This window comes from Elephantulus edwardii, unplaced genomic scaffold, assembly GCF_000299155.1.
Source record: "Elephantulus edwardii isolate Elephantulus edwardi_28Jun2011 unplaced genomic scaffold, EleEdw1.0 scaffold00027, whole genome shotgun sequence".
Taxonomy (NCBI): Eukaryota; Metazoa; Chordata; class Mammalia; order Macroscelidea; family Macroscelididae; genus Elephantulus; species Elephantulus edwardii.
This window is the reverse complement of record NW_006399777.1, coordinates 17,900,017-17,912,521: the sequence shown is the minus strand read 5'-3', so window position 1 is coordinate 17,912,521 and position 12,505 is coordinate 17,900,017. Positions and strand designations below refer to the sequence as shown.

The window sequence follows — 12,505 nt, the reverse complement described above, 5'->3', positions numbered from 1 at the left end:
GGGGGACCCCCTGATCGCAGCCCGACGGGGGTCCCCTGTCCCGAGAGACGTCTCTTTGGGGGATCGGGGGGTTGTGGCTGCCGCCGGCCGGCTGGAGCACGAGTCACATTGCTGACATTTTTGCGGCTCCTCGTGACCCCGAGGACAGCAGATCGGGGCCCCGGCCCGGCCTGTGCCATCATCCCCGCAGCATCGCACATGGAGCCCGTGGGTCCCTAATAGAAAAGACTTTTCAGACTCTTGCTGGCTCCACTTAGGGTGCAAATCCAGTCGCTCTGGGCTTTGCTTGGTGAAAGCCTCAAATCTGAAGGAACCAGATGGGAATGACAGTATGTGTGTGGCTGCGGCTCACCCTTCTCTAAGGTCCCTTGTGAACACTTAGCCTGCTAAATGCATTGTTCACTACCCTCCAGTGGGAACCCACCCAGAGCTGACCCTCCAGCGGGTTTTGACACGGGGGAGGCAGTAAATCAGGCCCGGGGAGGGGAGTGCTGCCCACAGAGCAGCTGGTGGATTCGAACCTCATACCTTCTAGTTGGCAGCGCAGCTCCTTAACCACTGGAGCCCCTTGTGAGCTTTGCCATAGTTGTAGGTTTCTAAGGATCTTTTATTCACCAGCTGGTTTTTGGTTGGTTTGTTTTTTAACAGGAAGATGATGAGTGGAAGGAGTTTGAGCAGAAAGAGGTTGATTACAGCGGCCTCCGTGTTCAGGCGATGCAGATAAGGTACGGGCTGTTTGCAGATGTGCGGAGAGAAATCTGGGGGTGCAGAGTATGTAATGGGGTGATTTGGGAGCAGGAGTGGCAACCGCTTTCTAAACAGCAAGCCTCTGGAAACTCTTATGAACTTTGAGAAACGGCAATAGTTAAACAAAGGCTTCAGGTCTTTTGTCCATAGGGTCACTCTGAGTCCTCTTAAGTCCAGTCAACAGTAGTGGAGTGATGAAGCGCTCAGCGAGGGTCCACTCACGTGGAGAAAAGGAAGTGGTGGTCTGTTTCTGTGAAGGTCACAGCCTTTCTTTCAGGGTTGCTGAGGGGCTGTCTTAGCCTCTGTTGCCGTGATTGAGGTAGGCCACCTTTCGGGGTGGGCTGGTTCCTGGGTGGGCGTCCAAGACAGAGCTCCTCCCTCAGCTGCTGCCACTGGCGAATGTCCCCTCTGCTCCCCAGGAAGCAGGTTTTACGGGGCCTCAGTCACGGTGGCGTTGATTGGTTGAGAATTGGTTATTTCCTTTGCCTTCATAAATCGCTTAGTAAAGGGCATTCCAGCAGCTTCCAGGAAAAGCTCAGGGGTAAAAAGCCGACTGGGCTTTGATAATAACTGAACTTTTAACTTCATACGATGGAAGAAGTGATGTGGTAAACTGACTCTTCCCCTTCCACAGTGGCTGTCGTTTCACATTCCCCCCAGGATGGAGGAGGGTTCCATTTTCCCTTTATCGTTTGTCATTCATTTTCTGTGGTTTTGTTGGCATTTTTTAATCATCTCCATTCTCGTGTGGGAGGGAGATGGCCTATCTCCGTGGGTCTTGATTTACATCTCCAATAGCTCATGGTGTTCAACAACTTTGTGATTGGTGGTCAAGGTCACTTTACTTTAGAACTTTGATTTTCAGCTATAAAATGAACAGTGTTGGGGAGAATTTCTTTGCCTGGAATGTTTCCGAAATGCCAGCCTGTAAGTAGGCAGTTGGTAAATACCCTTCTCAGTAGTTTATCCCTAAGCCAGAGTGACTTAGATCTTGGGGAATTTCCTCTGCTGTTTAACCACAGGGATTTGTAATTCCAGGATTTAAGGAGACCAGGTAGTGGACACATAGAAAGCTACCATGACTGGTCAGGCAGGGCGGATTTCATTCACTGAATGTATCACCAGAAAAATCCCAAGTTCCGCTTATCATTGATCTGATCAGGCCATATTATAGCCAAAAAAAATCTTGGTATTGGGTGTTGCTAGAGATCTCGAATCATTGTTTATCCTCTGGTCCTGCGGTTTTAGGCAGCAGCTCTAAGGAAAGAGCTGTATTGATCTTTTCCCCCTGTACGCTGAGGGTCAGCTGCAGGTAACGCTTGTCAATGTGCTCTGTTAGTCAAGTACGCATCACGGCAATGAACAGCAGCCCTGAACCCTGTCGTATCCGGTGCCATCACAGTCGTCTTTGTAGGCTGCTGGCCTGCTGCGCTCTCATTGGAAGTGGGACGCTCCCCCTACCCCCAGCAGCTGTGATTAAGTACCATGAGTATTGCAAGGGTGCAATTTGTGTCTAAAATGCTAGATCTTGTCTAACGGCAAGTTACAGAGAGTTTACTTACTGGGGCCCTCCTGCTAAATCCCACATTTAGATAAGACCTAGTTGTTTTGCATCTTGAGCGCTGCCAATAAGAGTGAATAAGGATGACAGAAGAATGGATACCTTTGAGTTGTGGGATTGGAGGGGAGTGAATACCCATGGACTGCCAAAGGCATGAAGAGATACATTTTGGAGACAGTGTAATGTCTCCAGAGGCAAGGCTGGTGAAGCTTCCTCTCACCTACTTTGGGCCTGTTGTAAGGAGGGGTTAATCCTTGGAACAAGACATACAGCTGAGAAAGATAGCACAAGAGCGGAAGCTCCTTGACAAGGTGGATTGACTCAGCATTTACTAACAATGGGCTTATGTCGATCAGATGAGGCGGATGGCACCGGATAGGGCAGGGTACCGATTAGTTGTTGGTAGGTTAGAACCACTATGAGTTGGGGTCCACTAAGAGCAACATGTTTGGAAAGTTGGCTGGTTTTTGAAGACAAAGCGAGCTGAGCTGGGGAGCTGAGCTGGGGCGCCTCTTCGTGATGTGAACTGTGAAGCACACTCAGGGCTCAGAAAGGCCGCACACTTTATTTTGTGCCGTGCTTTGAGCATTGAGGGAAGCCCCTCCGTGGGGTGAATGGGCACAGTGGCTGTAGCTGTGGGCTCGAGTGTCTCCCAGATGATGAGAATGGGGCAGAATAGGACCGGGTTCAGTCCGGTGTTCACAGGGCAGCTATGAGCTGGCATTTAGCAGCAACAAACAAGTTGCATTTTAGAAGTTACTTCTAAATCCTATCAGGATTCATTGTAACAAAATGTGTGACTGTTGTGGGGCAGCATTCTGCTAGATGGCTGGGATTGTTCATTCTCTGGTGGACACCAGAATCATTTCGGATGGATGCCTGGGGGGCCATGGGACATAGTGCTGCTTAGTGGTCAAGCTAGGAGGGGCCAGGGAGGACTTTTTGAATGAGGTACAATGGCATTTTAAGCTTGCAAGCCAAGCGCAGCTCATCAGACGGTTTTTCTTTTCCCCACTTTACTTTTTTTTTTAGATCAGTTACTTCTTTGTGCCATCAAATCAGATCTGACTGGTACAGGAGGAGATTGCCCCTCCTTCTCCAGCAGAGCATCTGATGGATTCGAACTGTGCGCCTCTGGGATTGCAGTGCAGCTTCTTTCCACTAGGCCAACTGAGCTCCCTTCCCGCTTTTGTAGCGTGATTGGCATAGTAGGGTCAAACGAATGGATTTCCAGCAGCAACTCAGTGGAGTCTGGGCCTTGTTTTGTTCCCCTCTAGTGTTGGGGAGGAGAATGTGCAGTGTGGAAATTGTGGTCATATCCTTGGGGTGAGGAGAATGAACAGAGGCCCCCTGGAGTGGGACTGACCTGAGGAAGGTTGTCCTTTCCGGGCCTTCATTCCATCTTTTGGATGAAAGGTCTTGACAAGATGATTTCTATGGTTTACCTAATGCTCCTGAATTTTAACCTAAAATTCCAAGTTGTGTATGTTATTCCTTCAATTAGAGATATGTGATGCTTCTAAGCAAGTCACTCTTGAATTAGAAAATAACGTGAATGTGTTTAGAACTTCAGAAAAACATAAAAGTGTAAAGAAGTTCAAGAATTACCCGCAGTTGCTTCTGTTCAGGGGTAATTGGTATGAGTTTGTCTGCATTGGAAGGTTGCTTCTTGGAGTTTAAATGCTACTATAATTTGAAAGAAAAGCTCTGTTAGGATCTAATATTTGAATGACTGTGGTGCAGTGCTGAGAACCTTCAAAATGTAAATGACTAAGAGCTGCACCTCTTGGGTGTGTTAGGGCACAGAGATCATTCTTTATCTGGAATATCCCCGATTCTACAAGCTCAGCTTGGACAGCCAGGCATCTATTCCTAATGAAGGGTAGCTGGGTGAGTAACACCGTGAACCAAGCACATTACGTTACCATGGGATTGCACTGACAGATTGCAAAGGTGGCTAACACTTCAGTATTAAGAAAGCCTTTGGGATGATTCTGTTGTTCAGATACTTTGATAAGTAACACCCCTGCTAATTAGAATGGCAGGGTGGAGATGTGTTCATAAAGTCAGAGTCTCCTTGACTCTTGACACAAGAGCTATTCCCAAATTCCAGAAAGCCCATTACCCTCAAGTCCCCTCCTGACGTGTGGACCCTGGGACAGAGTGGAACTCTCCTGAGGGGTTTCCAGGGCTGCCGATTTTTACTAACACAGGCTTGCCACATCTTCTCTGCCTTGGCTCATTGGTTCAGAATGCCGACTAAAATTTCCCGAGTGTCTGCTCTCTTCTTGACCACAACACAGGGCTCTTTTATATTGTTAACCTTCTCATTAATTCTCCATATAAACTACCTCTTAAAAAAAGGGTCATACTGTTTGGGATCCCTTTGAAACTAAAGAGCTTGTAATTTGTCAGGCGTTGTTCCAGGTGTTTTGCTCCTATTAACACAGTTACTTTTTGATGCTGGGGCTCCCATCCACATTTTACAGGACACTGAGGCATCTGGACACTAATTGTTCTTTTCAAAGTCTCCTTGGTAGTAAATGGCAGGGCCTAGATTTGAAGTCTGGCTTTTGAATATGGTCCCTGTACCTTGCATTCTGTATAAAGAAAATAAAAATCACATATTCTGGCACTAGAGATATTACTGTTAATGTTTTTTTTTTTAAAAAATCTGTCATTCTTCCTGTTTGTGTATTTTTTCAGGTATGTAGATGTGTTTTAGTAGCTTTTACTGATTTAGGTAAGAAATATTCTGTCACTGTACATCTAACATATTTTAATGTTTGAATAAAATTCTGTTACGTGTTAATGAAAACTGAGCAGTGGCTTGACATTCTAGTTTTTCCTCTCCAGACAAACTAGTCTTAAGTAAAATTCGGAAATTGTCTTTAAAGGAGACCATTGGCCATTTAAGAAATTGGTGCATTATAGTCAGACATGCGTTGTTCTGATAGCAGTAGGGAGGGCACCCTCTTACCCAGTTAATCCTTTAGCCAAGTGAGGCTAAAGTCGTCTGGATGTGGCTGGTGGACATGGTTGGGGAACGCATAACAAGAGGACATCACGTTAGGAGATTCTATCTGCATTTGGGGACAGGAGGATTATGAGGAGAGAGCAGACCCAGGAAAACCCACCACTGTCGCAGGAAGTGATTTAGGGTGAAAGCTGGCGATGCATGCCAGGCGTGCTGGCACAGGATCAGAGAACGCCAGACAGGAAGTCTTGATGGTGGCAGTTACTGTATTGACTACCCTGCTATTAAGCCACTGGTAGTCATAACTATTCATAAATAAAATAGTAGTAAATAATCCAGAAAAGAGACAGGTAAAGGCATTCTTAGAGAAATTCTATAAATTGACTCAAGTCTATTCGGTTTCTCCATAACCTCGCCAGCATTTGTTGCTTTCTGTTCTGTTAAATTTTGCTATTTTGACTGGAGTGAGATGATAACTCATAGTTGTTTTAATTTGCATCTCTCTTAGAGCTAGGGATTTTGAACATTTCTTTATGTGCTTGTTAGCCATCTGAATGTCGTCTTCGGTGAAGTGCCTGTTCATATCCTGTGTCCATTTTTCTGTTGGATTATTTACCTTTCTCTTGTTGTGGTGCTCAAGTATTTCATAAATTCTGGATATAAGTCCCTTATCTGATATGTTATTACCAAATACTTTTTCCCAGTTGGTGGCTTCCCTTTTTACCCTGTTGGAGAAGTTTTTGGATGTGCATAGGGATTTGAGTCTTAGAAGATCCCATTCATCTACTTTATCTTCTCCTGGTTGTAGTGGACTCAAGTCTATTCAGAAGTAGTTGTTTTGTGCTATCAAGTTGGAACCAACTCATAGCTGACCCTCCAGCAGGTTTTCAGAGGCAGAAAATTGCAGAGGGAGATGACTGCCCATCCTCCCACGTTGGATTTGATCCATGTGCTTTCAGGATTGCAGTGCAGCTTCTTACCACTAGGCCACCAGAGCTTTCTTAATCAGGAGTAAATCTAAAAACTAGGAAAAAACCATTCTTAGGAGACATGGTTAGAGAGTATGTTAGCCCAGATACTATTGTTTTTATGGTCACTATTAAGCCAAAGTTAAAAATGTCATTCATTCTTTGTGAGGAAGAGTCCTGTCTCCTCAGTGCTGGCTAGTCCCTCGTGCTCCCTCTGTCAGGTGGAAAAGATAAAGCTCAGAGCTGAGCACAGTCACTGCACATGTTTCCTCTGCTGGAACGTGAATTCATTCCACTCTGCTGGGCGTTTCTTCAAGTTCTAACACAGCCTATCTATTCTCTCGGATCACAGAATATTCTATGATTATTATTAGTCATTTTGCTTTTAAGCCTTCACATTGCCCTCTCTCCTCTACCTTTCATGGTAAATCTCTTCGAGCCTTTCCTCCTTCAGTCAGTCGTTTGAGCCACTTACTGGGGTCCTGCTTCAACTCCAGGCTGGTGTAGATAATCACATTGTCACCAGGAAGCATGGCAGTGTGCTGGCCATTTCTCTCATGAATGAGGAAGTTTACTCCTGAAAGCATTTGCCAAAAAGGGAAGTAGACATCACTGGTAGAGTGGTTTTTCTAAACATTTTCTAGGCAATTAAATTTTTTTCATAAGACATCCAGTGTAAGAAGTAAAATCTAAAAGGGCTCTTAAAAGCAAGGTGGGCATTTGAATGAGTGTGAGCTCTTTCACTGAGTTCAGATGTTTGCTTTTCCAACAGTGAAAAGGAAGAAGATGATAATGAAAAAAGGGAAGATCCAGGGGATAATTGGGAAGAAGGTGGAGGAGGCGGCGGAGGCATAGAAAAGTCTTCGGGTCCCTGGAACAAGACGGCTCCAGTGCAGGCGACACCGGCCCCAGCCATTGGTAATACCACGGTTGGCCTTTCAGCTACGTGCCTGCTGGGGACGGGGGAGCAGGGTGGCATGGCGCTGCCCTCTGTGTCTGAGACAAGCGAGGTTTGTAAATATTCATCCTGCTTAACAAATGACAAAGTAAGAAGACAGAATCTAAGGTACATGTGGTAAGATTTTTAATAGTAAGAAGCCAAAAGTCTGGCTTATCGAAAAGCATCTTTTAATGAAAGAGGCAGTACTTAGAGCTTTTATTATACCACAGTAGGCAATTGGCAAACAGAAGAGGTGCCACCCCTTCAGGTCTGGCTCACCTCCCTCACATTTCCCACTTTGTTCTCACATATTAAAGCACAAATTCTCAACAAGGCTGAAAGGAGATGGAAATTGGATGGGGGGGCATCTTTGATACTGCAGGGGATTTGGGCTCTCCAAGGAAGAAAATACATGAACAGACGTACAGTGTATCTATGGTATTAAATTTCAGGGGGAGAGGCCGAAAATGATGTCTGATAAAAAGCTCCATAGGGGAAGAAAATGTGCAACAATAGAGAAAAACCTTAAAATACTGTGTTAGAACAATACAGAGCTCCATAGGCGTACACGAGTGAAAAAGAGTTTGAATACTCGCTGCTTTTATTCAGAATAGCAAAATTCTATTTTTGTTCAGAATAGCAAATTGTGCTCTATCAGGTGAGCTACATGGTCACATTTTCTTGCATCCATTTTAGCCCTTTTCTGTTTGTTACATTTTTTTCCACCTCACGCAGCTGACCTGACGTGGGATATTCTTAGTCAAGAGAGGAGTTGCCCACTTTCTCCTGCAAAGTTCCTAGTCAAACCTGATGCATAAATGATGTTTGACACAGTTGACCCTCCTGCAGTCCCGTCACTGTTTCAGCTCTGCAGCTTTCAAATTGTCCTCAGCTTCTTGTTACATGCTTGCAGTCCAACCATTTGCAGCTCACGGCGACCCTGTGTACAACAGCTCTGAACCCTGCTCTGTCCTGAGCCAGTCTTACTGACTCTGACACACTTACCCTGTGACACCAGTCTCTGAGTCCATCCATCTCATTGAAGGTCATCCTCTCTTGAGCCGTCCCTCCACCTTCCCAGGCATAATGCCCTCCAAGGACTGGTCCCTCCTGGCAACATGCCCACGTGGGTCAAGCTCCAGAGCTGTATGTCTTTGCCACATATTTAGCACCTCAAGTTCACCATTTACAATACAGAAGTTCTAATCTTCACCGCATTACACAGAATGTACCGCCCCACAGCCTTTCTCCTGGCTCTGGTATCTGACCTCTCTCTGAGGTTACAACTCTTGGGTCACCTTTCTTTTGCTCTTTTGGGAACCACCTTTTGCTTCAGACTTAAATTAGTTCTTACCAGCTTCATTGCTAGCACTTGTTACTGAAATAAATAGCCTCTTTTAAAAAAAAAATTACCTCTTTTCTGTTCCTCGCTTTTCTGTTTTCTTCTAAATCAGAACTAGGATGGCATCCCTTGCTGGAGCTTAGAGTAGAAGCTGAAGTTGTCAGTGACTTGCCATTTCCAGGCCTTCTGCAGGCGGCTTTGTGGGCCCTTCCCCCATTCTGACTTTGTGACTTGATCTTCTGTAGCTAATCTGATCTTTGCTCCAGGGCTCTTTGGATAAACCAGCTACTGCTGGCCTTTTATGTGTAAGCTTTTGGCCCGGAATTCACTTTGCACTACATCAGGATTATGCAAACTTTTTCTCCAAAAGGCATTGCAGGTTCTGGTACAGCACGGCCCTTCTGCTTGTTGTCGTACAGAAGCTCGCATAACAGATGTGCATAGCTGTGTCTCAGTATAAAATGGCTGCGTGGGGGTGGGCTTTGGGGCCTTAATGTGGCAGCTGGTTTTATCTACTCATCAGCTGGACCCTTCCCACTCACCTTAATTAAAGTCACACCTCTTTCCATTACTGTTCTGTCCATCATATGCTCACTTTACGAACTCTGATTCCTTCTGTCTGGGATGTTGTGTTTAAGAGTAAAATAATAAAGAAACACAGAGGGGAAGCCTTTAGCTTGACTCGTGGCCCTGTACAGCAGGTTGGAACTTAGCCCAACCCTGTTCTGTCTTCAGTACACTTAAGCCCATGTCGCCATCACTGTCAGGCCACCTTGAGGATGATGTCCTTCTGTAGGGATTTGTCCTTCCTGGGAAAGTGCACGAAGTTTAGGTGAGGAGAGCTTACACTGGTGTGTGGCTTCTGAGTGCTTAGAGTGAAGGACCTATGACTTAGGAATGGAGTTTTTAACATTGAAACACTCATTTGTAGCTAGTGACAGCTGTTGGAATATGTGGCTAAAAAAAGCGGTCTCAGACACTTGACATGCTTGATAACTATTTGGTAAAAAATGAATAAATGCTATAATTCAAAGCCACAATTAAAACCTGTGTATTGTCAGGAAACATTGCCACAGGCAGGCAGTAGTAAGTCCTCTGTCCAGTAGTGATAGTTCAAACCTGCCGATAGTTCTGAGAGGAAGAAAAAGACCTGAGGTTTGCTCCCTCACATATTCACTACCATTGAATTGGCTCCCTCACATATTCACTACCATTGAATTGGCTTCAGCGCGTAACCACACCATGTCCTGTGAGCGAAAGCCCATATGGCTGTTCCTACTCTCCTGTAGGATTGCTGTGGGTTAGATCAGCTCCATGACATAAAACGATAAACAGCTCCATTAGGTTTTAGCTAATAAGTACTGATTGTTGTTGTTTTTGTTAAGTGCCATTAAGTCGCCAACAAACCTATGCCAGTAGCTCTGAACCCTGCCCTATCTGAGCATGCCTTTCTACAAGATTGTGAGCTTAAAAATCCTTACCTCCAAGGAGCAGCCTGGTTACACCCTATTGAAGATGGCTCTATCTCTTTGCAGTCCATGGTATGTTCTGTAGTCGTCAGCACCACAATGCAAAGGCATCAGTTTGGTTCTTCTGTCATCATTAGTCATTGTCCACCTCTCTGATGCATAACAAATAATTGCAAAGACCATGGCCCGGGTCAGGTGCACCATAATCGAGACTGACATTATTTTTTCTTTTTTTAAATTTTCTTTTATTATTTTGTGTGTGTACTGTCATATCAATCTGACCAGTACAGGAGGAGATTACCCCTCCTTCTCCAGCAGAGCATTTGGTGGATTCGAACTGCGTACCACTGGGATGGCAGTGCAGCTTCTTGCCACTAGGCCACCAGAGCTCCCTGACATCATTATTCTTTAGCACGTTGCAGAGTCCCTGACATAAGAGCTATGGGGAATTCTTACATACAGCATTTTTCTTAGTCCACCAACCAAGTGAATAATAGCTTCATTTACAATTACGTTGTATAAACCTAAGGCAGCTGGTCATCGTGTTGCACAGTCCCCAATGAGAGCTGTCTAGGAGATGCCTATTCTTTGGTCACTGCCCAGTAACTTGCCTTATAGTATTGCACATGTAATTTAACCTGGACACAGAAGCAGAGTTAAAGCACTCATGGCCGACGAGTCAAAACGGACTCATAGCTGACCCTCCAGCAGGTTTTTAGAGGCAGCAGATTGCACAAGAGGAGCTTGTCCGTCTCATGGAGTGCCTGGTCGATTCAGAGCCCCTGCCTTTGGTTTGCCCCAGTTCCTAACCCCCTAGATCACCAGCATCCCTACCGAGACAACACTACCCTAGAGAAAAAGAGGAGTATTTTCACTTTGAGCGCTTTCTTCAGATAGCCGTCTATTCTCTGACCTGGAGACTTTTCTTGTTGGTTTTTGGGGATTGGTTAGTTTTTTGAGGGGAATTTTTTTTGTTGTTCAAGCTTTTGTTGTGTGGTGATATGGTTGGGGGTTTTTGGTTTCTGTTTTTTTTCTAGAATGAAGGAATGAATAAAACCATTCAAATTCCCAATATCCAGTTATTTCCCTAACCTGTTCTAAAATTTTTAGTTCCAGAAACCCCAGAACCAGCGATGACTAGTGGCGTGTACAGACCTCCTGGAGCCAGGTTAACCACAACGAGGAAGACACCACAAGGGCCACCAGAGATCTTCAGCGACACACAGTTCCCTTCCCTGCAGTCCACTGCCAGGCACGTAGAAAGCCGGAAGTGAGTAGTAGCAGACTTGCTGCATTTGGTTTTGGAGCCCCGTGTTTCCCCCTTGGCCACAAAGTAGGAAGTAGGGCCCCGGAAAACCTGCCTGGGGGCAGTTAGGATTCCCTATTGGTTGAACAGAGGGAGCAGCTGACCAGCAACTAAGAACAAGGGATGGGGCTTGGAATGATTCCAGGCGGGAGGACGGGGAGGGCCCTGCAAGGAGTCTCTCTGAAGAACAGATTGTCTTATCTCTGCTTTATATTATAGTATAGCTATGAAAATCTTGGTGCATTTAAGATGATTTATTAGTACACTGTTTCTGCTTTCTGGTTCCTCAAATAGGGACTCTCTGGAAATGTACGAGCAATGGCTTATTTTGAGTTAATATGAATACGTAAAAGATGTTCCTACCAATGAATCTAATATTAAAATAATCTTATTTCAGCAGGTACTTAAAATGAATGCTACCTGGAGTTAAATGACCACATATGGCACATCCACATGTCATTTAGGGACATGACTTTTTAAAAATAAAATGGGAAGACCTGTAAATGACACCAGATGGAAATACTGTTTGTTTGGGTGACTTTAAAAGTGAATCCCAGTCTTTTCTCCTCTCTGAGAGCACAGCCGGCTTGAATTTAAACCTCCGCTTGGACTTGCTCCTCGCTCACCCTCCAGATCTGTCAGGACAGTAACTCACCACACTCATCCTGACCTGACCTGATTGGCTCCCACCAAATAGAAGTGAGGAGAAATCATTGGATAATGAGTAGGACTTGACTTGAACGAGAAAACTGTTACCAATTGTCTGTTGTTTACTGAAGGTGAAAGTCAGTCTTAGAAGGAATCATCATGTTATGAGACAACTTTTCATCCCATTGCTTAGTGAAATAAGTTCTCATTTGAAAGGTTTCATAGACTTGATGTCATAGAAAATAAGACCTTAAAGCTTCACACAGTATTCTGGTTTTTTGTTCGATTGAAGCCTTAAAAAAAATGATTTTATAAGGATTTTATATATTAATTCTCCCCCGGTTTTTCCCTCCTCCAAAATTCTTCTTTTAAAGGGTGGCGCTTTTGGGCTTTCTTTTTTCTTTCCTTTTAAAGAAGAATATTTTCAAAACAACTGAGTGAAGTAATATTTACTGATTACATTTCTTTTCCCTTAAGGTTAAAAAAATGGAGAAGCGCTTTGAAGTAGTAAGACACAAAAATAGAGGTAGGGATGAGGTTTCCAAAA

The 12,505-nt window shown here is 44.7% G+C and overlaps 1 protein-coding gene across 1 annotated transcript in view; it reads left to right on the top strand.

Annotated features, from left to right (window-relative positions):
* CDV3 (CDV3 homolog (mouse)) overlaps positions 1-11,278 on the top strand; it is a 12,970-nt gene extending 1,692 nt beyond the window's left edge. Inside the window, exons 2-3 of the mRNA XM_006883379.1 lie at positions 7,026-7,171; positions 11,115-11,278. Of these exons, the coding sequence (XP_006883441.1) occupies positions 7,026-7,171; positions 11,115-11,278 (310 nt within the window). The remainder of the gene's footprint in view (positions 1-7,025; positions 7,172-11,114) is intronic.
* Positions 11,279-12,505: the final 1,227 nt, after the last annotated feature.